This window comes from Cyanistes caeruleus, chromosome 4 (assembly GCF_971803275.1).
Source record: "Cyanistes caeruleus chromosome 4, bCyaCae1.hap1.1, whole genome shotgun sequence".
Classification (NCBI taxonomy): domain Eukaryota; kingdom Metazoa; phylum Chordata; class Aves; order Passeriformes; family Paridae; genus Cyanistes; species Cyanistes caeruleus.
In genome coordinates this window covers 50,816,859-50,844,371 of record NC_141704.1, presented here as the reverse complement: position 1 = coordinate 50,844,371, position 27,513 = coordinate 50,816,859, and the positions used below count along the sequence as shown (strand labels likewise).

Sequence of the window (27,513 nt, the reverse complement as noted above, 5' to 3'; positions counted from 1 at the left end):
AAAGGATACAAACAAATGCAGCTTTAGTAGGTATTACATGTTTTGTTGGTGCATACAAGCCAAAGAAAATCTTGGCTTTCTTTTCCACAGATTTTGGCAGGAATTTTTTCATTGTCAAAAAACAGTTAAGTATTTGCATTGCAGCTACCCAATTTTTGTTTGGGGGAATATCTACTATGACGTGACATCCAAATGAAAGAATGTGATTAAAACAGGAGCTCTGTTGTGAAATAAGATGTTGATTTCCTCATATAGTTCAAACACATTTTTTACAGTTTCTCACTGATGAGGGGCATGTGCGCCCTGCTTGGTTTCCTACGTGTAATGCTTTGAAACACTTGCCATTAAGAGCTTTAACATTTAGAAAACTTTGAAGAAAGTAATGGTATCCTTACAGCTGGAGATAATATGAACAGGATTCACATGTTTAGTCTTCCTCAGCATAGGCACCTACATCTGACCAGTAGTCTGGACATCTTCTGTTGTCAGTCAATAAAGATGGGAATTTCAAATTCATTCCTTCTGAAGCTGAATGTCTGAAACACATCAAATATAAAGACTTCTTTGGCTTTTGATTGCTAAAATAATCTAGAGGTAAAGTTCAAATTTTGTACAAATCTGAGTTGATGCCACTGTACGTGATTGTTGCACTACACTAATACATTATATTTTGCTACCTAGAGACATTGAATCTCTTATTAGAGATACACACTCACTGTTAGGGATTTTGAGCTTGTTGTGTTTAAGGTTTGATTTTCTTCTTTAATCTTCTTTTATGTTTAATGGGTTATAATTCTCCCAAGTTCCAGTGACATTGACTCAGTTGCATTAGTTTTAATGTTATTAAAAATACCTGGTAATTTTAACAGTGCCTTTGAGCTTGTAAATTTTCTCTTACCTTGCAGTGACTTTCCTCATACTCGTAATTCTCTTTCTTCCATACCCAGATAAGAAAAAACCACAGCAGGCTTGTCTAATAATTGGCCAAGTTTATGTTCTTCTGTAGCTGATTATAAGCTGACAGGAATCTGTGGATCTGTTATATTTTCTTATGTTCTGTGAATGATTTAAAGTTAAATACAGTTCAGCCTCTTTGTAACAAGATCCCCAAACACTTCTCTTATCAGTATCAGCTGGCACCACCAAGCTGGTGGTATTCACCTCATTGAAGTAATTATTGCATATAACTTCTGATTTATTTGTTAGCAAGCTTATCTCTATTTCATAAATGGAAAACAAAAACCTAAGGGTACAGTACAATTTGACCTTAAGTATGAATCTCCTAACTTCAATTTTAATTTATTGGATTACATAGAGGTCCAGTGCTGCAAAGTTCTCTGAGAAGTCAAGAATCAGGCACCGTGACTGTAAGGATATTCATTGAAGCAACAGATTCTGTAACAAAACACTTCCAGGCAGTGACCAGAAATTGTATGATTCTTACATGGGAAGAGAATGTAGTCAACATTGGAGATAATTCTAAGGTGCCCATGCCCCCTTACATGAATAATGACTCGGACAACTACATGTCGCAGAATGAGATTTGACGGAATTTCACAGAAATGATGTGGCAGTTCATCTCACAGAGAGATTCAGTGTCTGTTAGGTGACTGCATATACAATATGTATAAACACATATGTATGTATTTATTTGTAATAAACAACACATTTGGCTTGTATTAATATAAGAAACTGTACATTTGCAAGTTTCCTAAGACTGGTAATGAAATGCAATATGATACCTAATAACCTTGAAAAAAATGTTTGTAATTATTTTGAACTAAGAGGAAGAATTAGTTCATGGTAATGCCACCCAGGTATATTTTTAATTTGTTTATTTATATGGCAGAGCACATTAGATATATTTCAGAGTGAGTATTTTGAAGACTTTTCATTTAACTGCAAATTCTGAGGCTTACAAATTTTATTTCAGCTTGGGTATTAAATTGGTATTAAAGCATAAATTAATTTCATTGTTTTAATTTTCTGGATTGTTCCTTAAAAATCAACTAGCATGCCACATAATATGTGTGGGAGAGATCCTCTTGTCTTTTACACAGCACCATAGTTTATACCTGTGGAAAGAGTGTGCAAGGTTATTACATTTGCCATTGTGATTTAGAAGCTCTCCATATTTACTTACTCAAATGTAAACAGTAAGCTGAGTGCAAAGCACTTGACCCTATGCTCAGAGAATCAGAGCTGAAGTGGCAAGTGGGGTTAAGACAAGAACAAATTTGTATTATGGAATTTCTTCCAGTTTATTTCACCTGATGTTATAAAAAAATTACCTGACAAGGTGTTCAGATACAAACATTGCCTAGATCAGTCAAAGTTCTGACCAATTGCTTTCCAGTAAGATGTACTGAAACTTACCAAAGAAACATAGTTTCTCCTGTAGGAAGAAAATATTACTTTTCCCAGTAAACCACAGTAATTATCACAGGCACACATGGTAAATCTTTGCAGAAGTAGGTATATTTCATTGGATTATTTTAATATGTTCTTGCATAAGAATGTCAACATAATTCTTTAGCTGAAAGGTGACTCCAGAAATGCATGATGCTTAGGCAGTATCTGTAATACAAATCATGAAAAGCCTGTATTTTAATGGGCACTAATTTATTTTGAATTTATGATGAATCACAGTCATTAGGAGGAAGCTGCTTCACATTACTAGATGGAGAATAAGGTTTCTGCCAGTGGCAGGTTGCTTTATTTCTTCACAGCAGGTAAAAAACCCCTCCTTGTTCAAAAGCCACACAAATACTACCTTCAAGTGCAACAAACTGGGACTAGGTCACCAAGCCTCTTCATGTTGCATTTTGGAGCAGAGCTCAAATACTCCTTGTTCAGGTAAGCAGACCTGATCTAGACTCTCCCATCTTCACACCTTTAGAAAATCTTGTCTATAGAGGTGCATCCTCTGCTACTACAAGGGAAAGGACTGTGTAGAGAATGTTATGAATGTTGCTTCCTCTCTAGTCCAGCCAAAATGCAAATGCCATAATGGCCTTTGTCCAATTTCCTCATAATATATTTCTTGTTCACTGTCCAAATCCCAGGCTTTTTCTACTAATTTTTCATTACTTTTTCACTCCTGACTTGTCATAATTTACTCTAATTTTGATTGAGTCCACAAAATAAATGGCATGTGACTCTACACAGAGAACAATTTAAAAATTTGAAAGTGCATTAAGTAAAACTTTTTCTAAAGTAGATGGAAATCTAAAAGTTTTTATTTTTTTCTATAAAATAGAGTTTAAGCCTGGTGATACTAATGTGTTAAGTGCATTTGGAAATAAACTTAAAATGTTATTGACAATGACCTAAATCTGGTGACTTCTCTGGACACTCCAAGTTATAAATACATACATACAGATTTATACTTCTCATCACATTTATTCTAAGTATGTATATGAGATTTAATGATCCACTCATGATCCATAATTTACTGAAAGTGGTCCACAGAAACATCATAGGTAATAGATTCAGTATTTTCAATTTGAAGTTTAATTATACAGTGCAAAACTGAGAGCAGAAAGGAATATGATAAAGGAGCAACTGAGAAGAAGCATTTTATGCTTTCTCTGAAATTACATATTATTGCCTGTAACAGTGTATAAGGAATCATTTCCAAATTGAGTTAGTTATAATATTCTGGAAGAAAACAAATAAACTGTAGGATGAGGGGCAGGATGGAAATGGGATATTGTATGAACTTTAATATGATGGGCAATTTGTAGAAGACAGAGAAATCTAAATGACAATATTAATCTTAAACAAAGTTGGCTGAATTTTTCAGTGTGAATGCATTATCTAAAAAATGTACTGGTTTGATTAGGAGACAATATACTCTACATTCTTAAGAACTACTCAATAGCTTGGGATATTGTATTTGTTATGACTTTTTGCTCTCCAAAATTCTGCTAGGCAGAATTTACATAGTAGTATTCCAGGAAAAGTAGATAGGGATTTTGAAGTAGAGGTATAAAAATAATGAATGATTATAGGGAATAATCAATAGAAGGTGGTAATGAACATTTACAAATATTGTGTTCACAAGTGCATACATACAGATTTTTAGAAAAGGCAGCCATTTCTCAAAGAGGAAGGAAGAAAGAAAAAAAGGAGAACCATTGTAACTATCTAATAACATAGTTTAGGAAAAATATCTGTGAGGAATTAAAATATTTGCATGAACTCCTCAGATTGGTTTTAGTTTTTTGGTGGTTCTTTTTTATTGGTTGGTTGGAGTTTTTTTGATTTTTTTTTTGGTTTGTTTGTTTGTTTTTGATGGGTTTTTTTGAACATTGTTTTAGTTCCCAACAGCTATCTCTTAGATTAGCTACATATCTCTTATTTTCAAGTTACTATAATTTTTACAGTGGTGTAGTGTTGCCTCTGTCTTTTTTTTTTTTTTTCAGTTTTATGATCTGCAGAAAATCGCCTCCCCCTCTGTAACAGCAGAATATACAGAACTTGTTTGGCAATCTGGTTCACAGTCAGCAAGCTGTAAAGACAAGTCTGATAGCTAAAAATTGTAACCTGCTTTGGAAAGGTGCAAAGTACTAAACTCTAAATCTTCAATTAGAAATTTTTGAGTTCTTTGAAAGTGAAAGCATGAGTTCAGAAGGTTTCAGTTGAAAAATACTTATAAATGGAATAAGTGCCTTCTATTATCCTTAGAAAAAACCAACCTGGCTTTATAGTTGAATCCATCAATCAGATGAGGGAAAGCATTAGGGTTTTTATTTTGTGTTTGTGTGAGTATGTAGTCTCCGTGTCTGGGCATAGAAGTTTTTAAATAAGATTATTTTTGAGACAGAAAAACTATTAGAGAGTTTCTTTATCTATCTACTGTTAGATAGACTGGTTATCTCTAAATAAACATCTAGTTTGTGATTAGTACTAATTTCCCTTTGTTCCCTCAAAGTAGACTTATTAGGATTTCTTTTAAATATTCAGAATATTAACTAATATTAACTAATTAATATCAGGGATACTTTCAGTTCACGTGCTCAAAAACAGATATTACCAAATTGAACTTAGCCTTTCATTTCAGCCATCTACAGAGACAGAAGGATAATACTCCAGAGATGGTATCTCAAAAAAAAAACCAAACCACTATACATTTTCATGAAAACATTTGAGTTATGCCTCATGAAATACCTTAGAGTTATGCCTCATGAAATTCCAAATTAATCCCTGAAAGAAATGGAAATTTAATTTATTATTAACTTGTATAGTGTATAATGCTGTAGATAAATACATTTATTAATATTTATATATTAGTATTATTATCTTTACTGTATTTCCAGGAAGGGATAGTGAATAAGTCATTGTTTGTTTTTTCATTTGAAGGACGAGTAGCTTTTAATGGCACAGGTTCATTGTGCATTTACCAGTAATATTATTTAGGTTAAATCCCCAACACATTTTTTGAGTCAAAAAAGTTGTTTTAAATTTAAATTCTTGCAAGCTTATGACATTCTGACAATTTAATTGCTTAATTGTTTAATACATAGCTTTAAATTCCTTGTCTTTTTTCTGCAGAAAACTTTCATTAATTTTTCCCAATACCTCATTATTTGCCACTGAATTTTCTAGTGTTCATGTCAATACACTACATGCTCAAGTTACAAGATGGTTACTTTGGTTTTCTGTGAAGACATGACCATTTTTCTGAGAAGGTTTATTGAAATGCACATATTCAATTATGCAACTCCCCTTTACACAGTCATGCAGACCATTTCTGGAAAAATATGTGCTTGGTGTTACAGGATCTGTGTTTAAATACATCTCTCTTATAGGTGCTTGTGTTCCATCTTGTTCCCTTCTTTCTTCTCTATTGTTTCCTACCTTTTTCTAAGTTGAAAGAGTAGTTTTTGAAAATATCTGTGGATGGGCTTCACTCAGTGATACTGAGTGTATCAGGAAACCAAATATAAGGAATTTTTTTAAAAATGCTGAAATATTTTTCTGCACCTTATTTCTTTACATAATAAAGATGTCAATGTGAAATTTTGGCAGTTAATTTTGGGCCAGAGCTTTTTTGTCAGTAACCATGTATGTTTCTGAAATCTGCTGAGTGTTCAGTAGCTCATAGAATTACACTCATTTTCTATTAGAAATGACAAAGTTTCTTTGCTCACTTCCAAAAAAAGTCATAATTTATCTTAAAGTCTTCTGCATTGTGATCAAATGTTTTAGCCTTTCATGAAAAAAATTCTGCAGCAGAGTGTGTAAAACATAATTAATATAAAGCATTGATACGTATCCATGTAAATAATAATCAGCATGGCTACTCCTTGATTAAAAACTGGGCATTTTTCCAACTTTTTAAAATTCATAGATATAGAACAATTTGCTAACTTGAAGACATTTTCTAAATTACATGGTCCTTAACTCCATACACATTTGTGCCCTAACAAACAAGAAAAAAAACCTGCAAACCAAACAAGAGCTTTAATCAAAATATGTAAAGTCCTTGATTCATGTCTCTGATGTATCCATAGAAAAACACAAAATACCAAAGCAGATCAAGGATCTGTGATTCCTCCATAAAAGCAATACATTTAGAGCAAGTACCAGCAAAAGGCAGCTTATCTTTGCAGTCAGGCATACCTGTTTGTGACTTGAGCATTTCACTTCAAAACTTGCAGGTGTAGCCTTTTCGGGAGGAGAAACCGTGAGGACGCAGCTAGAGCTGAGCACTCTTCCATCAGTCAGGCCCACACAATTACTGTTTATTACTGAGGAATAAATATTTTTTATTCCTCATAAATCTTCTAAGGAATAGATGAAGGTCAAATTAACGTTCATTTGAGATCAAGAGATAAAAACTTGGTATAATACAAGGCTCCTTCAGGACACAAGTGAGAATGTGAGCATTCAGAGTAATGACACTGAGAAAATGTAGTTAAGAGCAGGGGAAGTGGAGAGCAAAGTGTGATGGATGGTTGAGCAACTGACTGCATCCTCCCTGGCAGGTTGAGCTTCTAGCTGCTGAGCTCTCCTAACTCACAGTCTAGCAGTCCTAACTTGATGTTACACCTTTCTGCTTGGTGGTATTTACTGCAAGAGTATTTTTTCTCATTGCTTTCTGTCAAGGTTACTGTGTTATCTACGTTTATGGAATCAGTGCAGCCAGTTGTAAATGTTATATGAAATGGGGAAAAAAATATGCTGCCAAATGCTCTGAGGAACTACAGACAAAATTTTCCAATGATTCTTGAACTAATTTACTTCATTGGTGTTATACAAACACACAGGATATGTCAGAAATGCAGGTTACCATTCCCAGAAACACGATAAAGAATACAAATAGAAAAAATAATACAAAAACAGTTGCATGACTTTTTAACATTTCTAATTCTTTTTTCTGTGTAAAGCCTGTCCAAGAGTACTAAAAGAATTTAGCCAAAGGTTTTTGAATGAGAGATAAGACTGTCACAGAATGTATAGTATTTTGACTTAGTCCTGCTTGAGAAACAGCATATTTTGAAAATATTTTCCAAGTTAATGAACAGGTTTTAAGCATTTTGGGTTGCTTTTCCTCTGACTACCAGAGATAGGATTCCATTAGCAGTACTAAGTACTTGCTTAAAGCCTTTGTGATTGAATGAGTTTTTGTTAGTGGACTTCATATTTTATTAAAGAAGAAAAAGAGAGAATAAGTTGAACTGCGCTTAGCAAATAGTTTATACTAATATTAATTCTTGGAGCTTCTTGGGCTTTTCCAACCTTGTAGGAAACAGAAAGAAAATATAAACCTTCACTGGAAAAACAGCTGCATTGACTCTGCAGACAGATGGCTGAAAATGTGCTTAAACCACTTGACAGGATGCAATCCACAATGTTGCAATGGTGCAATTTGAAATATTATTATATTTATTTTCAACTTCTTTCAGCAATTCACTTCATTTAAATAAATGTCATATTGTTCAGACCGAGTAATTTCATGTTGCTTTGGGTCGATGACTCTCTGAGCACTGTAATGACATTGTCAGTACATGCTAAAAAAATTATCTTTTTATCAGGAAAGTTTATCTCTAGTTCCATAATAAAAGTAATGGAGGTAGAAAAATAAAAAAGCATAAATGCACTGGCAGTATGCAAAACAAATTACAGCATGATCTCTAATTATATCACTGTGCTATAGCAGTAAGAAGTCAAACTAGGACTAATGGAACAGCTCTTCCTAAAAGCTTTGCTAAGACATGTGGAGAACAGGGAGGTGATTCAGGACAGCCAGAATGGCTGCACAAAAGGCCAGTCCTGCCTGACCAACCTATTGGCCTTCTGTCATGGGGTGAAGGTTTACAGATATCATCTCTCTGGACTTCTGTAAACTCTTTGGCCTGATCCCTCACATCTTTGTCTCTAAATTATAAAGAGATGGACTTGATGAGTAGACTCTTAGCTGGATAAGGAATTGGTTGGACAGCCACATCCAGAGGGTAATGGTCAAGATGTCAATGGACAACTGTGACACGTCATCCCTCGGGGGTCTGCACTGAGACCATATTTATTATTATAATAAATTGTAATATTTAATATTTTAATTAATGACGGGGATGAAGGGATCCAGTGCACCCTCAGCAAGTTTGAGCAGTGGGCCCATGGGAATCTCATGAGGTTTAACAAGGCCAAGTGCAAGGTGCTGCACCTGGATGGGGCAAACCCTGGTACCAGCACAGGCTGGGGATGAACAGACCAGAGCAGCCCTGCTGAGAAGGACCTGGGGGAGCTGCTGGAGGAGAGGCTGGACATGACCCAGCCATGGGCATCTGAGCACAGAGAGCCAAATGTGTCCTGGGCTGCATCCAAAGCAGTGTGGGCAGCAGGGGAGGAAGGGGATTCTGCCCCTCTGCTCTGTTCTGCCTCTATATTCTCCCAAACTGCAGTGCTGCATCCCTCTGTGAGACCTTCCACAAGAAGGACCTTGTTGGATCAAGTCCAGATGAGGCCACCAAGATGATTAGATGCAATGATTAGAGTGATGGAGCATCTCTCTTGTGAGGAAAGATTGAGAGAATTGGGATTGTTCATCCTGGAAAAGAGAGGGCTGATGTGTAACCTAATTGTGGCCTACCTGAAGGGAGCCTGCAAGGAGGATGGAGAGGAACTTTTGCAAATGACCTTAAAGGGTTTAAGAAAGATGACCTTTAAAGTCCCTTCCAAGCCAGGCCATTTTATGGCTGATGCTATGATTTAGTTCCAGCCCCCTGCCATGGACAGGACACCTGCCAGCAGACCAGATTGTTTAGAGCCACATCCAACCTGGCCTAGAACATTCACAGGGATGGGGCAGCCACAGCTTCTCTGGGCTATCCCTTCCAGCACCTCACCAGCCTCACAATGAAGATTTTCTTCATGACATCTAATCTAAACATATTCTCAACATCCACAATTTCTCTGTGCACAAATGCATGTAAATGCTCTTTTGAGCCTTTGAAACAGAACATAGGTGTCACAGTATTATAGACTGTATGAAACATCATAAACAGCTCCAAAATGCATGATCCCATCTCTGCTCACACAGCTGAAATTACTTTTGCTGCTTTTCCCTTGGCATAATGACAAACAATGTAAAAAGCAGTTATTTTTTTCTTGTTTTATAAAGCACAGCGGTTCCTGAAACTGTTTTTCAGTGGCACTGGTTACAGTTGCTGTATTATACCTTCTCACAGCCTGGTTCTTTGCCTGAAACAGAAAGATATAAAACAAAAATACAGCTGTGAGAGTGTTAGCATATTACCATAATGGTCTTAAATTTGGTTTAGGGAATAAATATAATCTTTCGTGGTTGATGGTTTGTGGCTGTTAAGGGAGAGACCAGAATAAATATTCTTGTGGGTATCCTGACTTAACATCTGTTATGCAGTTACTTCAGGCTTCAAGCAAGTAGATTCAGAGATCCAGTAATCCTTTAGTGCATTAACATACATTAATGTATAGGAAGGTTTTGGCAGTGTGATGTTGCTTTATTGGGAACGGCGAGAAGAATGACACAAACTCTCTTGTGAGTTGAATAGGAAAGTTCTTTCTCTTCCGGTTTATTACCTTAGGTCTTCTTTTATAGACTGATACGTGAAAGTGCAGAAAAGTGAAACTCTTATTGGTTAGTAAACTAACACATCACCATCATTGGTCAGTGGGGTTCACCACCCCTCAACCTTCTCTTGCAAGAAAACAAGAAACAAACAGCACCTGCAAGGCTCTCTTCTATCTCTGAGGATTGTTTTAATTACTCCCCATGACTTCCCAGGCCACTTTCTCAGGCAAGACTGAGAAAGTTATGTGGCCTGCTTTTCCACAAGCACTATGCTCTCTGCCTTTGCTCAGAGTTAGCATCCATGGTGTAATAGCATTTAAACAGCTTAATCTTCCTTTGTCTAAAAAGAAAGAATACACAAGGACCTATGCTGGCACGTGAGCACTGCTTAAATAATTGTAGAAGAAGTTAGATGTGACATGAAATTTGTACAAGGCTATAAAACATATGATGGCAGGCAAACAGCTGGAATTTATGTAGAATCATCTATGTTAAGGTATGAATATGCATTATTTTATTGAATATGCATTATTTTATAAGACTTCATAACCAAGTGTATATACAAATATCAGAATAGAATGTTTAACCTAGTTACCACATTGGAAAATTTCCTAGATAATTTAGGGAGCTTAAACTATGGCTTGTAAAGCAATTGATATTTCTCACATGTGCAAATTTTAAATCAAAATACTGGAATATACCTAAAGAAAACCTGAGAATAAGTGGAGCTGTGCTGGTAAGTGCACATCATTAACTTAAAGAAAGCATCTCAAAGAGAGTATTTATATTTAAAGGATTTTTAAATTTATCATGCATTACAGATTTATGTAATTTGAAAGCATAGAGTCAGGCTCAGACAATCTACCTAAATGAATACATCCATATTTGACATCAGCTATTAGTTCTTGTAGGTGAAGCTAACATTATGTCCTTTGGTCAGGAAAGCTGTAACTTAAAAGTCCCAGCCTAACTGCACAGTGAAGATCTGCAGAGATGCAGTCTTCTGGTAAGGAACTGTCTGCTAACAAATACTAAACAAATTTTTCACTTTCAGTTTTGTAAATACTTCCATCTCATCACAGGAAGAACTGGGAAATTATTTTTTAAAAAAATTTGAAATAACTGTTTTGATATGTCTTAAGTGAATACTGTCACCGTGTTTAGCAATAGCAACACTTAAATTTTTTTTACTTACCTTAGATTTATTTATTTTCAAACTTATAGGATACTGGCATGAAATCTTTTGCTTTGAGTTAAAAAGATATTCCCGCTTAAAAGGGTCTTTTTTTTACTCAGAGAAATTATTTCTATTGTTTACACATTGCAAAAGGGTTTGCTTTCTAACTCAGACATGAGCCCAACCACTGATATTCCAAACATAGCTCTATTAAAGAAAAATAAAAATCATGTTCTTCCATGTTTCATTGCTTTCTTCATATGGTCTCAAAGAGGAAAGTCTTGCTTGTCATAGTTCTGCTTAGTGGTTCCCCTTGAATGGAAATAAAGAAATGTTAGTTATGTCATCATATAAGCTGTCAGTCAAATGTTTTAGTGCTTCATAAGTGTTCTAAGGTCTTTTAATGAATCCCTGGGCTATTGTCTATTTGAGTGTCCATTCCATGCTGTGGATGTTTAACTCTGCTGGCTTCAATGTATGCTTATAGTTAAAACTCCTTGAGACTCAAGCTATTTAATGAATACACAAACTAAGGTCCAAACATCACTCAAATCTTTGCTTTCCAGTCAAGTTAATTTCAAGTTGATCTCTGTATTCATGAGTTATTAGAAAAGACAGTCAGGCACAGGGCAACTCTATTGCAGAAGCTTAATTCCATACAGAAGTAAGGAAAAAAATGATAATTTGGCATATTCTTATGACTTCTGTTGTGTGTATACAAATAGTAATTAACATTTCAGTCTATCGATAATAATACTCTAATACATTTAAGGTAATTCAAAGAGTGGAGTCTAAAATATAACTTTGCCTATGAAAGCACACTTTTAAATTTCGTTGGATTTGGCTTTTCACTGCATGAAATTTCTGGTATTTATTCCATTAGATATTTACAAAAACAGAGACTTAAAACTGTTACTAGTATAGTGAATAACTTGTAGTGAATTAAGATGCAAATCAAAGCATTCTACTTTGTGCTAGGGGTCTGCTCTATCTTAAGTTTGAAATGCATTGCTTTTTATGATGTTGCATTTTTTGAGTTCTCTGCTTTTATTTTTGTAAAAATATTTGTATTCGATAACTTTCATTATTGCAAAAGCACGACTATTTGTAATGGTTTGGGCCAAATATAGTGCAATCAGATGGTATGTAGGTTTACCTAAAGAGTTTTGACAACCTCTTAATCTTGATAAGTAGCACACCATCTATTCTAGCCCTGGTTGTTCAAAAACATATAATGTATGTCATGCTAAATTGCTCACTAGCTGTTTGGTTAGTGTGAATGTAATTAAACCATAAACTGAATTGCAGTTGAAACTGAAAAATGGACCTATAGCAATATTTTAGGAGTTTATAGGTTTTTATGCTAAATCACATTTTAGATTTTCCCAGACAGCATACAGTCATCTTACTGCCCATTAACACTGCCCTCTTGATGAAGTAAGGGAAAGCAAGCCTCAGGGGCCAGATATTTATGTTCTGATTTGACAATATTTTAAACCTATGTGTAGTTCTAAGGAAGGGTGCAGGACATGCTGCAGTATTAAGTAATTTTAGTGTGCTTGCCTGGAGGTTTTTCCTGCTCTGTGGAGTTTTGATACCTGTCTCATACTTGAAATTCTTCAGTCCTTATACTTTCAAAACTTCCATTGAGCAATCTTGGTATTGATTGTTCATGAACTGTAGCAATCCCTCTTGCTTGTCTGATGTCTTTAATCTTTTTATCCATCTCCATAACTAATCAATACTTATATTGTCATAGAGGCAGTATATCCACATCCAGTCTTGTGTCTGCAAACTCACAGAGTGTTTGTAAGACAGATTGGTACAGAAACAGTTTAACATTTTCCAGGATGGAAGAGGAAAGCATTCCGACATGTTGTAAATACAAAGATGGAGTTACCTGTTACCTGAAATTGCATTTTCTTTCTACCAACAGGTCCTATAAGCAGCATTTTGGTGAATAAGTATGGTAGTCGTCCTGTGATGATTGCAGGGGGTATCCTGTGTTCTTTTGGAATGATTGCATCCTCTTTCTGCAATAGCGTCCTTGAACTGTATATATGTATTGGTGTGGTTGGAGGTAAGAGTCCTGTTTAAAAGGTTATTTTATGTTATGTTATATCAAACTATTTCCAATATTGTTCTACAAATGAGCCTCACTGATCAGGTATTCTGAGATGCAATCTAAGAAGGTAGGAAGATCAGTTAATTTCAGCTACCTGAACTCTCTAATCCTTTAAATTAACTGGTATGATGTTAAATTCTTTCTTAGGACAATTGCAAAACAATGGATGAATTTATTCAATAAATGCTGTATGTATGTGCTTTTCCACATTGCACTATAATTACGGTATAAAAGTGGATTGGCTCATGACAGCACTTATTACAGTCATTCATGTGCAATTTCACATTCGTTGTTGTGGCTTTCAATCATGTTGCACTGCAAATAAGGTGGCAGAGGCTAGCCAAATTCTAGTAGCATTGCAAAAGCTTGTATCAGATTTCTGTAGCTGGTTTGTACATTCACAGACTCTCACACAAAATATAACAACTCTCAGTTCAATAGTTTTCTGTTTAAAATCTGCCCGGGGTCAATCACCAAATAAAATTATTCATAATCATCTATCAATGGCCTTGATATTGCCTAAAGTAATGACTTAATGTTATTGTAATGCCAGTAAATTAAAGAATCTCCTTATTTAAAGTTGTGGGTTTTTTTTTTAAACTCCATTTTCAAAATAAGGGAGGAGATGTGAAATATTGGCAGGTAATAAATGAATAAGATAATACCTGTATAATCAGGCTCATCTTCCTTTAGAGTGAGACTAAAGGAGTCCTTTTCTTATTCCTTGATTGATTAAGGATTGATTAATCCTTAAAACTCTTATTTTTGACATCCTAAACTTGGTGAAAGAGTAAAGCCAGAGTTCAGGAATGGGCCTATCAAGGAAGAAAGCTTCTCTCCTGTACCCTCAAGCAGATGCATATTAGAGTTTATGGCTTAGATGTCTTAATAGAGAGAGAAAGCCTAGAGATTCAGCTTTGGACTCAGTTTGTACACTCAGCTGATGTGGGTAGGTGGTCTGCTCCCATGTGTGTCCTTTACAGCCCCTTAATAGTGACCTGGGGAAGGAGAGCTGAATGTGCTGGAAAACAATTTGCCATTTTATGCTCCAGTTTTGCAGACAAGTTGGATCTTAATTAGGGTTGGAAATAAGAAATTAGGAGATTTATGCATTTAAATAAACCCTACATTTATTGTAGCTGAGGTGACATTTAATAACTTCTGTTAAATGAGCCAAGAGAGAATTGTATTATAGTTTAGCAAATATAAAAACGGTGAGCCAAGGCACTGATACCATCATTCTTCTGTATGTGATTCCCCTGTCTCTGTCATTGCTGAAACACAGAAAGGAGTTTTGGCTTTCAGTGCAGTACTACAGGGAAAAATGACCAAATGCCACCTTGACACAGTCTTGTATGAACACTCATAGACAGCAATAAGGCTCGATTTCGTTCTCTGCTGCTAATTGGTTTCTATACTGAGAATCCCTAGATTGGACACTGGTCATTTTAAAAATAATTTGAAAGATGTGGGATGTGTTTTTCACTGCATGACCTGCAATAATATTGTCTTTTATTTGTTGTTTAGGTCTGGGTTTAGCATTCAACTTACAGCCTGCCTTGACCATGATTGGCAAGTATTTCTATAAGAAGCGTCCCATCGCTAATGGATTGGCAATGGCTGGAAGTCCAGTGTTTCTGAGCACATTGGCACCTCTCAATCAATTCCTCTTTAATGCTTTTGGCTGGAAAGGAAGCTTTCTTATTCTGGGAGGACTTCTTTTGAACTGCTGTGTGGCTGGGTCACTTATGAGACCTGTTGGACCGAAAAAAGTCCCTCCTGTGAAAAAAGATGTTGAAAAAGGCACAGGAGATTCTGCCTTGCACAAAAACAACAAGAAGTCTTGTTGGCAAACTATGAATAAGTATCTAGATCTGTCCCTCTTCAAACACAGAGGTTTTCTGATATATTTGTCAGGAAATGTCATTATGTTTATTGGTTTCTTTGCTCCAATAGTATTCTTGGCTCCTTATGCCAAGCACAAGGGAATTGATGAATATTCTGCTGCTTTTTTGCTCTCTATCTTAGCCTTTGTAGACATGTTTGCTAGGCCGTCCATGGGACTTGTAGCAAACTCCAGGTTTATCCGGCCAAAGATTCAGTATTTTTTTAGTTTTGCTGTCATGTACAATGGTGTGTGTCATATCTTGTGCCCTCTGGCAAAAAATTACACTGGCTTGGTGATATATGCTGTATTTTTTGGGTTTGCATTTGGAATGGTTAGCAGTGTTCTTTTTGAGACATTGATGGACCTTGTTGGAGCTGCCAGATTTTCCAGTGCGGTGGGACTTGTCACCATTGTGGAATGTTGCCCTGTGCTCATAGGCCCTCCTCTAGGAGGTAAGAATCTGTTTGTTTCCATTTTTCTCAGACATTACTGCATAATCTTGCAATGTAACATTGAATTAATATAAACATTGTTCTTAATGTTATTTAATGTTTTCACTGTGACTAGAAATGTACCATAACAGCCTGATAGTAAAAAATAACTGCATCAGTTACTTTTCTCCAGCCTAGGAGCAGCTTGAGGAGTGCTCATTTACGCTTGCTTAAACAACTTTAATTTACCTAAATAGAGAGAATTGGCATTTCCAGAGAGGAAAAACTATTAGGAGAGTGTCAGAAGGAACACAGGCCTGCTCAGCATTTTAGGCAGGGTGCACACATGGTGGGATTCCATCAGGATGCTGTGGAGCATTGCACCCTGGCCTGATTTCACATCCCAGCTCTGCTCACAGCCAGTTCTTTAGCCTGATGCTATAGCAAATAGATGTGGGCAAGGCAATTCAGAGGGCCACCTGACTGAGAGATGTCAGTGTTGCCAGCTTCTCTTTTCAAGTGTAAAGGGATTTTAGAGGGAGCCTAGATGTATCGCTTAGACTATAATACCTGGGCTTCTAGCAGCAAAAATGAGGAGTATTTTCAGAAGATATTTTCAAAAACTATTTTCTATTTGCTAGCTTTTTTTGTCAGTATTCAGTAATGCTGATGGTAAGCTTTGTATTATTCAGATTTTTGATGATATAAGAGATTAAAAAATAGATGATCTCATTTTATTGAGAAGCATTGGTGTGTATCTTGGTGTGTGTGTTGCAGGATAAGCCCAACACTATGAAAATATAAAGACAGTGAGATTGCCAGCCTTCTGAACATATACTGTAGCCACATTAGCACTGCCTCAGAGGTCTGCAAGATTTTGTGTGCCTAAAAGCATTTATATATACCGAAGTAATTCAGATTACTGTCAGTATTTATATGAAAATTGCATTGTTGTGTGCAATTCTGAACATGCCTAAAAAATTCCACTCACTTCAGTAAAATAATATTTGGACAAGTAAATTTTTAATGCTTCTAAAGGCATTCCATGCTTTTCTCATCATTTAAAATACAAATAGACTTTGGCAAAGGTAGAGCAAAATATATCCTCACACAGACTCTTTCTATGCCACCTAGTGGGAGGTCTGAGTCTGTAACCTCTGGAGTCCAGACTTTTCAGGCGGGTTCTGAAATCAGCATTAACTCAAAAGATACTAAATCTAGTATTTATGGAGCAGTAGCTTTCACAGTTATTTATTTTTCAGTATATTAACTTTTCAGGAGTTTTGGAAAACATTTTTTTTACTATAACACTATGAATAATTGATTTAACTTGTAAACAGAGGGAACAAAGGGGATGAACACATGGAAAAGCTAAGCTCCAGTTTTGACTAGTTCATATGTTTTAAAATAGTATGCTGAAGCATTGCTAATTCAGAATTTTGTTTTTAAATATATTTTTATGAGACTGCTCGTTGATAAAAATCAGCAAATTGCACTGTTTACACTAATAGGTGAATTGTACACTTGCAGTGCTATGTGAGTTTGTCCTAATACTAGGTTTGTGAAAAAAATAGAGAAGCCTGGAATAATTTCATGGTTTGTAAATAAGTATCAGGTGAATAGAGTGGCATTTTGTTTTCAACCCACTAAAAGCGTCTAAAGACACACTAAATTGAAGCGTGCAGGTTACCCTGTGAGTTTCAATTATAATGTACAAAAGTTCAGAGCTAAATACTTGGATACTTACAAATGTTAATTTGAGAGATGGGAAAATTTGGAAGGAATGTTTCATAAATGGGAAGAACTGTTATATTTTACTCTTCTTGTCATAAAGAGATTTAATCTCAAAGAGCTGAATGTAAGTTTTAGGTACAGGGCTCAGAGTTTAAAACTCAGCAGTTGAGCATGATGGCTGAAGGGACAAGCCTTTCTATCTCTTTCACCAGTCACAGGAAAGTAAATGTGAAAAGCAGGCAGCTGATGCACAGAGACAGCAGCCTAAAAAGGCACATACCTCTTCATTCTATTGTGTTTATGCAGTCTCAGTGAGTGTCAGACTGTCACTCCAAACAATAGGAAACACAATTAGGAGGTGAATAAAATAATAAGGCAATGAAAGAATGAAAATAAAAGAACTGAAAAACTTTCTGCCATTATTCATTAAGCTTTACTTACTTTGCTCTTCAATACTTTATTATTGTCAGTGTCTTCAATGGCAGTTGCTATCTTGACTAATTCAGGGTTTTTTTATAGCGTTCCACTGTCTATGTTAGACAACTTTAACATGTTGAAAATGCCTTTCTGCTCCAACTTCAAAACCAAAAAATATATAGATATTTCTCCATGGGAAAGATGTGGATTGTATTTGGTATCCTAGCCTAAATACTCTTTTTCTCTCCTCTTATCTTTGTATTTCAGGTTGGCTAGTAGATGTCACTGGTGAATACCAGTACATGTATTTTGTCTGCGGAGTGATTGTGACTGTGGCCAGTATCTGGTTGTTCATTGGCAATGCCATCAACTACAGGCTTTTGGCAAAAGAAAAGAAATTAGAAGATGAGAAGCAGAAAGCACAGAAGAATGCTGACCCAAAGGAAGCAGAACCATTAACAAACAATGAGAATGAAGATGCTTCCAGCAGAGCTGATAAAGCTCTTGAAGATCCGTCAGAAAGAGAAACCAATATTTAATCTGAAATATAGCTCAGAAGGCAACATTTATGACTTCCATTAGGAATATGTCTTCAAGACACAGGCCAGGTTTTGTGGTAATAATGATCAGTCACAATATTGGATGGGAACAGATTTTTGCCCTATGGCAAGACTCTAAGCTAAATTACTATCTACAGTTTATTTGTTTCAGCAATACAAAATTACCATTACAGAGGTAGTGACTCAATGCAAATGAATCCATTAAATTTTGACTCTGGACAAGCAAGAGTCAGATAAACCAGGCTATAAAGCCTTCCAATGACAAACAGTTTTGTTTCAGAAGTATATCTAATGCAAAAGTATCTCCTACTCTTATTTGGGAAGATACTTGCATTCATCTTTACAATGTGGTTAAAATCTACTGAAATAATCTGCCCAAACTCTACTTAGCACCAATATTAAAGAGAACATAAAGTCGAAGGTTTGTTTCAAAAGAGACACAATACCTGACTGAAGCACACTGAAACATTCTTCTCTTTTGTATGCCCACTAGATGAAAAATATGTCTGCATAAGCAATTATGGATATAAAAAATTAAGTTTAGGAGATAAATAATTGGTGAACACATCTCTAAAACACAATAAAAAGCTGATTTATAATATACTCCAGAAGTAGTTTCTTCCAGTGATAGCTGATTACGTAGTATTTCAACATATATATTTGAATTCAAAGTACGTTCACACTTTGCTAATTCAAACTACGCTAAAATCTGCCTGTACATAAAAGGTTTAAACCCGAGATTTATATTTCTAGCAAGAGCGGCAATCAGTTTGTTTGACTGTGTATTTCTGTGTAGCTGAAGGATCTGGATCAGAATGTGAAGCCATTTTCCTAAAGGGACTAGATTCATAATCTGCTGATGTCAAAAGGATACTAACCCTTGGCTTTTGTGGCCTTAATGAGTTTCATGACAATGACTTCAAAGTAGATGCTTGGCTTTATTGACAAGTCGTTAGTTGTTTGATGGTTTCCTGAGAGGAGATTTAAGATCTAACTTCAGATCTTTGCAGACAGGTAGCTTCATACCAGTTCCCCTTCCCTTTCCCAGGAATTTAGTGAAAGGCTACTTCTTTTTATTTTTGTAGTGCTGCTTTGAGCAAAATGCTGCAAGGCACCTTGACAATGCCAGTCTGGAAGCTTTGTATTGACACATCAGTTTTATGCAGGATGTTTAGTCTTGTGTCTACAATTTCATGCAGACTGTCATATAAATTAAAATGCACACAATTGTTCCTCTTCCTTTAGACAAAAGAAAGCATAAATCTACAATTTGACTTTATAGAAATATTTTAGTATTTTGTTTGAAAGTTAAAAGTGCAAACTTCTGAAGATAATATGTGAAATTATTTCTGTTTTATTTCTAGGTAAGGAAAGGTGCTATTCATTTTGGAGGGATGCTTATAAATGCCTCAAAAATTGTGAAAATTAAGGGTCTGATTCATAAAACATGTATGCACTGTTTATGCAGGATACACCTACACTCAATTCCAGGAAAAGAAAATTATTCATTTTAGTCCTCTTCTAAATCTCAAAAAATGGAAATATATTGGACAGAAAGCTAACTGTGATAAACACCCTTTGAAGTGCCAATAACAAAATCTAAAAATCAATAGTAAAATCTAGTAGATACAAGAGGGCTTTTAAGAAAGTTATTTCTTAATATTATTATGTTCAATATTATTTTTTTTTTTTCTAAAAATGTTGATAGTGCTTGCTTCTGTTTTGCTGGATTATCAGTTTATAAAGTTCCACAGTACTGCTGAATTGTTTAATTTTCTCATCACTCTTTTGGGGAGAAATATCATTAATCTACTCTCAGCATGGTACAGAATTTAATACCTACTTTTTACCTAGCTATATTCAGGAAAACCAAACTTCTCCAACAAATCCTGTAAATTTTTAGGAGCATCAGAAACAAAATACATGCATTTCAGAGTTTTGGGAGAAAATATGCGTTGCACATTCAGATTTGAGCCATGTACTGTATAAAGAGGAATGCTTCAGTCCCAGTAAAATTACAGTTCTTCTGCCAACCCCCAGGTTCAGAGAGGAAATAAATGCATTGCACCTTCCTCTGAACCTTAGCCTTACCAGCACCCCATGACATGAAAGCATTGCTCTCTTTTTGGCTGAACAAACGTACTGAGTGAATTCCAGGGTCTGTGATGGCCTTGCGTGCCCGTAGCCAGAAAGTGATGAGCTTCATAGACACTAAGCTTTCACACAGTGAGGGTTATCAGTTATATATACTGGATTGTGTAAAACGAACTGAAATTTCAGCTGAAGAGTAGTCATCAGGAATATCACTGCTCTTGACAGCCACCGATAGAAAGGCAGAGATTATTTGAAAAGAGATTAATAGAAGAGCTGAACCAAAATGTCTGAGGTAAAATTGTAGGTGCTTATTATGTCTTTGCAAAAAAGCAACATGATTAGGAATACAGGGTAGAAGACAAGAACTGTCAACTTTTGACTGAAGGCTGACTAAAAGTTGCTGTTGAGTAAATAAAGGATTCAGAAAGATGATGATAAAAAAAAAAGTCTCTCAGGAAATATGCAGGCAACTTGCCTGTTCTGTGCAGGATCTCAGAATACAAAACAACATGGCATAGGAAATAAGGGAAAAAAGAAGTTCCTCGAGCCATAGACACACCTGACCACCTCTAGCAAAAATTATGTTACTATCTCAGAGGAAATAAAAATTTCTATAAACACTCTACAGAGATGCTACTCTTACATCTCTGGTCAATTATGTTAAAAGATAATAGGAGTGCAAGGGCTGCTTTACCACCGCTCACCAATGTGCAGTTTTTAATCCCATAAGGCAAAATGATGTGTCAGGCAACTAGAGCAATATAAAGTAAGAAGAGTCAAGTTAAACATTTCCTTACACCTCTTTCATTACTCTTTCTCTTAATGATAGAAACAAAATGAAACCTATCAGCATACTCTTGATACTACTGAATATTAAAGAAGTTAAAACCCATAGATGAGTGAAGAAAATTGGAATCCCATCTATGCAAAAACTGCCTCGAATTAAAAACCTGTGTCTTCCAAATAACAGGTCCTAAAGGGGCAATTTCCTAGTATAGGTAGCTCTCATTTCTAAAAGTAATGATAATAATAAATTGCCTTGAATCAACTGTATTCTGAGCATCAAAGTAGCAAAATGAGTATAACTTCCCTTCAAACTCCTGAATATGACTCTTACTTGCACTGACCTGTAATTTGTACTGTAAGTCATTTCATCACTACGTTTCTGCTTTCGAGATTAGACCTGGGTATATACATAATCTCTCTAAATTGCTCTGGGTTCTCTTAATTACCTCACCCTCAGTTTGAACAACTGAAGGGTCATAAGACATGCCCCTGATCAGTGATGAAGCAATGTACTCAAGCTTCCTAGCACATGCATCTCTTATGTGCTCTAGGAATCAGTAATCTCAGCCAGTGCAAGCAAATCCTTAATTCGTCTTATTTATACTCATGTATACTTCACTCTTTCAATTTCTCTGCTAATTATTGCTAAATCTGATTTCCCTTTTTCTCTTCTAGAAAAAAAATAATGCCAAAATTTAAAAACTAGCAGGAAGGTGGATAGCATCAATAATATTTCCCCCAATTTAATATCAGGATTAAATTTCAAGTTGTTTTAAAGTACATATCCAGATACTTCTCTCTCTTTTGGGTTTTTTATGTCATATACTCTATTAGCTGGAGAATTCTCCTGTATTGCCCTTTCCAACTCCAGAGAAATACTCCTCACTAATAATTCTCAGTACTATTTCAGGAACGTATCAAAATTTCACCGCACCCTTCTCTCCCCATTGAACTGTGGTTGCAATTGCTGTTAGTTCTGTATTTCTATGAAGTTCAGAAAAACATCTTTTTATATGAAAGACTATAATGCTTTTATTTCAGGAGTTTTGTGAGCTGTTTTGACAGAGCTAGGGAAAATCTTACTTCATCTTCAAATATTTTTTAAGTGACGCTGTCCTTATTGAGAGGAAGTTCAGCTTTACTTACTGCTGAAGTGAATGGCAGCAATTTCACTGACATTGGTTCAATATTCACATGAATTTTAATGGTCATGTTGCATATCATCATCCACTATGCTGAAAAAACATTTGGCAACGTGTACATGATTGTTCCTCACAGAAAATTCTCATTCCTTTTAAACATTTCCCACCTCCACCACCCCATACTTGATTTTCATGTAAAACAAAAAATTTGGACTGGGTATGTAGTGATTTATCTTTAATCCTTTCTTGTTGTTTTTCCTGCAATAACACATTTGGCATGTTGTCAAATGCAACACTACACTTGCTTCTTTTGCATCTGGTTGTGAATATTAGTACAGAGATATTACTGGAACACATAAGTTACAGATGCCACATGCAGCCAGATTTTGAACTGCAATCAGGATTTCACTAAACAAAGCCAGTCACCACTTTTATAGATGAACATGCTATAAATGATACTGGCAATTTTGCCTGTAACAAAATTGAATCTGGCAATTTTTGTTAGTTTCTCTATAGATGACTATTTTTCTACTCACAGAGAGGAATATTAAAGGAGTTTTAAAATAATTATTTTCAGAGATGGCTTACCAGTTTTAACAAGGCTGTTTGGATTTTTTTCAGGGTGAGTGCACTTCTGATATTTGTGCAAATATAGATATATATAATGAAATTGTTTGCATGTACTATCACATTTTTGATCAGAATTTGCATAAGCATTGCTGTTTGATTTCAACATAATTTGCATGTTGTAGTTTTGCAGTTCAAATTTTTTCTTATCATCTACCTCTCAGTTGAAGTTTGGAGACTTGCACAACCCTGGAACAATAGAGTTAACAAAATGCATTATGGTAAAACCTGTACAGACTATTAGAACATCTCCCAGAAATTTAAAGCTGCTTACACTTCTGTTTTCAAGACAGTGCATATCTATGAGCACACATTTGTATCAGTTGGCGTATCTTTATTCTCAATACATACCTGTGAAGTTTTTGCATCACTAATCTGGTATAAAAACTAAATGTGTCATTTAGATATCCAAAGTCTATTGATCTTTCTGTGAGATGCTGGCCCGCTTTTCTTTTTTGTTTTCTTGCAATTTCTGAACTAGGAAAATTAACAAAGTTACCATATCCAGTTTTAAAAATTATTACAGAATATTTTGCATCCATGAAAAAAAGAAAATGGTGTTTCTCATTTAGAAATTTAAGGCTTAAAAAAAGTGTTAAAGCATATAAAAGCTTTTCCTTTTGTGGGGCAGTTGAAGGAAGTAGTCACAAAATATTCGATTGGGGCCAAGGAATGATGATTATTCTTCATATGCTCTTTATAAAACCAGAGATGATTGTTCTTTCAAAGATATTCTTCAAACCATTCTTGCCTTCTAGGACCTAGTGCAAAGTCCACTAAAGCCAACATAAAAATACCAATCAAAGAGCTTTATCAGACATTGGAGGTGATGTGGCTTCAGTGGAGATTTCAGCCTTATTTTCTCCATTCCAAATCTCAGGACTGTCAGATATAATGCAGCAAAGGCAGGATTTACTACAACTGGCAAATTTGTTATGCCTGCATAATATTCCTAATGAATCAGTCCCTAAATTAACGCACAATATGTGTTATTTTAATAGTCTGTGTAAATAAATTTTAAAAAATCCCACCATACACTCTGAATGTAGATTATAAAATACAAAGGATATATTTAAATAAATATCCAAATAAGTCTGTTAACCCCAAAGGAAATTATCAATTTCCTTCCAAGAATTCTTTGAGCAGTTTATAACCTTCATTTTTCTTATTTCCAGAAAAAATGGTTTATGTCTTCTGTGAATGTATATATGGACATATATAAGGGAATATATATGCAGGTGTGGTATTTGTGTATATATGTATTCCCCTATATATAAAACTCTAATTTATATATATTATATATATTTATGTATATATAAAATATATATAATGTTTTAGAGTAAATTGCATATTGTGCCTGATAAATGAAACATAATTGTAAGCAAATAAAAAACTTCCACAAATGACAGAAAAATCTGAAGCTTTTCTGTAAAAGCATATGTTATTTTTCAGTATCTGCTAGATTTATTTATAGTAGAACTTCATTCAAAAAGATGCAGTATTACATAACACTGGTTTCCAACCATGACTCAGTTCAAAGCAGCCTAAGATCACTGAGAATGTTCATTGAGGTAAACGGCAAATCCTACATTGTTGGCGAACTTGTTGGTGGGGTGTCATTGCTGTGGAAATATTAGCTAAATGATCTCTGAACAGACTGCAGCCAACATACTGAGTTTCCATATAATGTGATATGTATGACCAGCTCACACAAAGTATTGGTGGACATGATGTTCTGGGAACAAGTATGGAAAGTGAGGCTATTCAAGCGCCTGTAAACAATATTCCTGTTAGATTATTATCTGAAATTGTCCAGAACACTATTCACTAAAAACACTGACAATGTGTCATACCTTTTACAGGTTTTGGGGGTTTTAATTTGTCTGCAAGTAGGCAAGCCCATGAAAAATCCACAATTGGCTCTCACTCTTTAAAACGTTTTACCTTAAAGTTTACCTTAAAATACTGGGAGATTTTTCGGAGTGGTACATAAATCACTGACATAAATTCCTTTCCTTGAAGAGTGATACAGCTGCATTTTCCACTTACAGCCTACTTGGAAAGTTCACCATATCTGCAGTTGATCAACAGAACCTGGTATTGCTATGCAATAATTAAACATGCAGTAACCATTGTTGTTGACTAATAAAGTTGTTTCTTCGTTTCTGTATTTTGCAATACTGTATGGTTTTTACTTGAATATATTGGCTTGATTTTTTTTTTTTTTGACAATCATTTATTAGCTAGAGGTGCTATTTATGTTCCAAAGAGATATGAGCAAATTATAACATTCTCTTTATAGATGCCAAATCCTTTTTTTTTTTTGACCTGACAAAATTCATTGTTCATAATGTATATTAACCCTGTAAAATGCTTATGCATTGCATTAAATTGTATTTAAATGCATTTTTGTTCCTTAACTTCTATTCCAGGCTTGTACTACTATGTAATATGTCAAGTTTGTCCATATATATTTATGGGAAATTACAATGAAAATTGTGTATAGTAAGCAATTGAGAGAAAAAAAGAAAAATGAAAATAAAATTTCCATGTAAAGTTTCTGAAAGGATGTAAATTCTATTTTCTTAGGCTCCTTAATAGTAAATTATTTACATCTTCAGAGTGTGTAAATATTCATAGATATTTAGATTGATTCACTATTCAGTTGTAGCAAAGATCTCAAAATCACTTCTCATTGCATACAGAAACAGAACTTCAAGATTTCCTGTGAAGAAAAGATACTTCCAGTAGCAGAACATTGTACCAACCCCTTGCTATTCCAAATTTTGCCATATTAGGATTTATTCTCACACATAACTCAAACACCATCTGGACACCAGGGATTTTTTTCCGCGTTACTTGGACTGGGATGTGTTCCTATATTCCATGTAGATGGAATGTTATTCCTTAATCACCAATACTCATTTTGCTACAGAAGCGGAATTTATCCACATCTTGAAATAGTGTATGTAGATAAGTCTTACTTTGAAAATCCTCTGAATGTTATCTGTTCCTATGTTTTTGTCAATTGACTTCAGTCTAGGATTGCTTGCCACAGTTAAATTGCTGTTTATTTATGGAATGTGATTGGATATTTAAAATGAAGATATTACAAGGGATGTTAGAGACAATACTAAGATGCACCTTTGCATACTATCGACACACTTTTATACAGATGCACAGTAAGCTACTAGGAAACAAAGATGTAAAAGATGAACGATTGAATAAGAAAGAAATAACTTTATCAAAGCAAATAGTTGTTAGATTTCTAATAACTGTAAAATCTATTTTCAATGAATTATAATCTTCATGATACAAAAGTTTTGATTCAGCTACCAAAATATGTCTAGATATTGTTTAGATAATGGATCCTTGCAATAGTTGCATATCTGACTGTTTTAATAGTTATAAAAATCCATTTTCAGGCATTGACGAAGCAAAAGAATAAAAAATAAGTTAAAAATATAGACTTGTAAAATTGTCCCTTTGAAACAACGAACAAGATAGGATATTTACCCCTGCTCAAAGACACATCTGATACCACATGCCTAAGGATATGTTGCCTCACTGAATCTAAATTCATGACTAAAATTCATTGCTGAGAAAGAGATACTGATTTCAGAAAAATCATTCCTATTACTGAGGTTTTATATTTTGATAGTGCAGTGCCAAGATAAATGGAGACCTCAGTCTGTGCCCTAGAGATCAGAGGTACCAGCATTGTTTTTGAAATATAAAGTCTGAATCATAAGTCAAAGAAAGTTAAATGATATATATAGTGCATTAACAAGAGACATATAATTGGTGATTGTGATTCACTGGTCGAATAAGTAGCTCCGTTTCATTAGGTGACTTCTAATTACCTGTGCTCAGAGACATCAAACTGTCTTGGTTAAAATATATACACTCGTTGAGCACCTCTTTTTGTCATGGAAACTTCTTATAGGATCCTATTATATAACATATTGATGTTCTTACCTCAAAACTTATATATGAGAATATGAATCTGTTCTATTTTTGACTATCATGATACCTTCCTGGTTTTTCTGTACAATGGAACTCTTGACTTAATCCAAAATTTCACTGTTTTTTTCTCAAAAGATATAAAAAAAAGATGATGCACCTGGACAAAATCCAGAAACACTGAGTCAGATTGATATTTTAAGGACATTTTATGCACATTTATCAATCAGCACAAATGGATCTTTAAACATCTGGAACTGTACTGTCTTGAATTCAGTTTAAAATTTTATAATCACGGATTTCCTGTATTATTTGAAAATTACCTCAAATCAATATTTCACCTTAATATATGAGAATTTAAAGTAACTTGTCAAAACTATTATTCATCTTAGATTATTTTCTTTTCTGGGATTTTGTCAAAATTTAGAGTAAATGGGCCTAGAAGGTAATTAAGTTACTTCCCTTCTTTCATATGTTCTTCTCCTCCTAACTTTTTCACTGATACTGGT

The 27,513-nt window shown here is 34.9% G+C and overlaps 1 protein-coding gene and 1 long non-coding RNA gene across 6 annotated transcripts in view; both read left to right on the top strand.

Annotated features, from left to right (window-relative positions):
* SLC16A7 (solute carrier family 16 member 7) overlaps positions 1-20,932 on the top strand; it is a 75,387-nt gene extending 54,455 nt beyond the window's left edge. For all 5 annotated transcript variants that reach the window (XM_086884620.1, XM_086884622.1, XM_086884621.1 and 2 more), the window contains exons 3-5: positions 13,174-13,317; positions 14,890-15,702; positions 18,100-20,932. In XM_086884620.1, the coding sequence (XP_086740746.1) occupies positions 13,174-13,317; positions 14,890-15,702; positions 18,100-18,371 (1,229 nt within the window). In that variant the 3' untranslated portion in view covers positions 18,372-20,932. The remainder of the gene's footprint in view (positions 1-13,173; positions 13,318-14,889; positions 15,703-18,099) is intronic.
* LOC147653637 (uncharacterized) overlaps positions 1-27,513 on the top strand; it is a 689,274-nt gene that overhangs the window by 605,662 nt on the left and 56,099 nt on the right. The window lies entirely within an intron of this gene.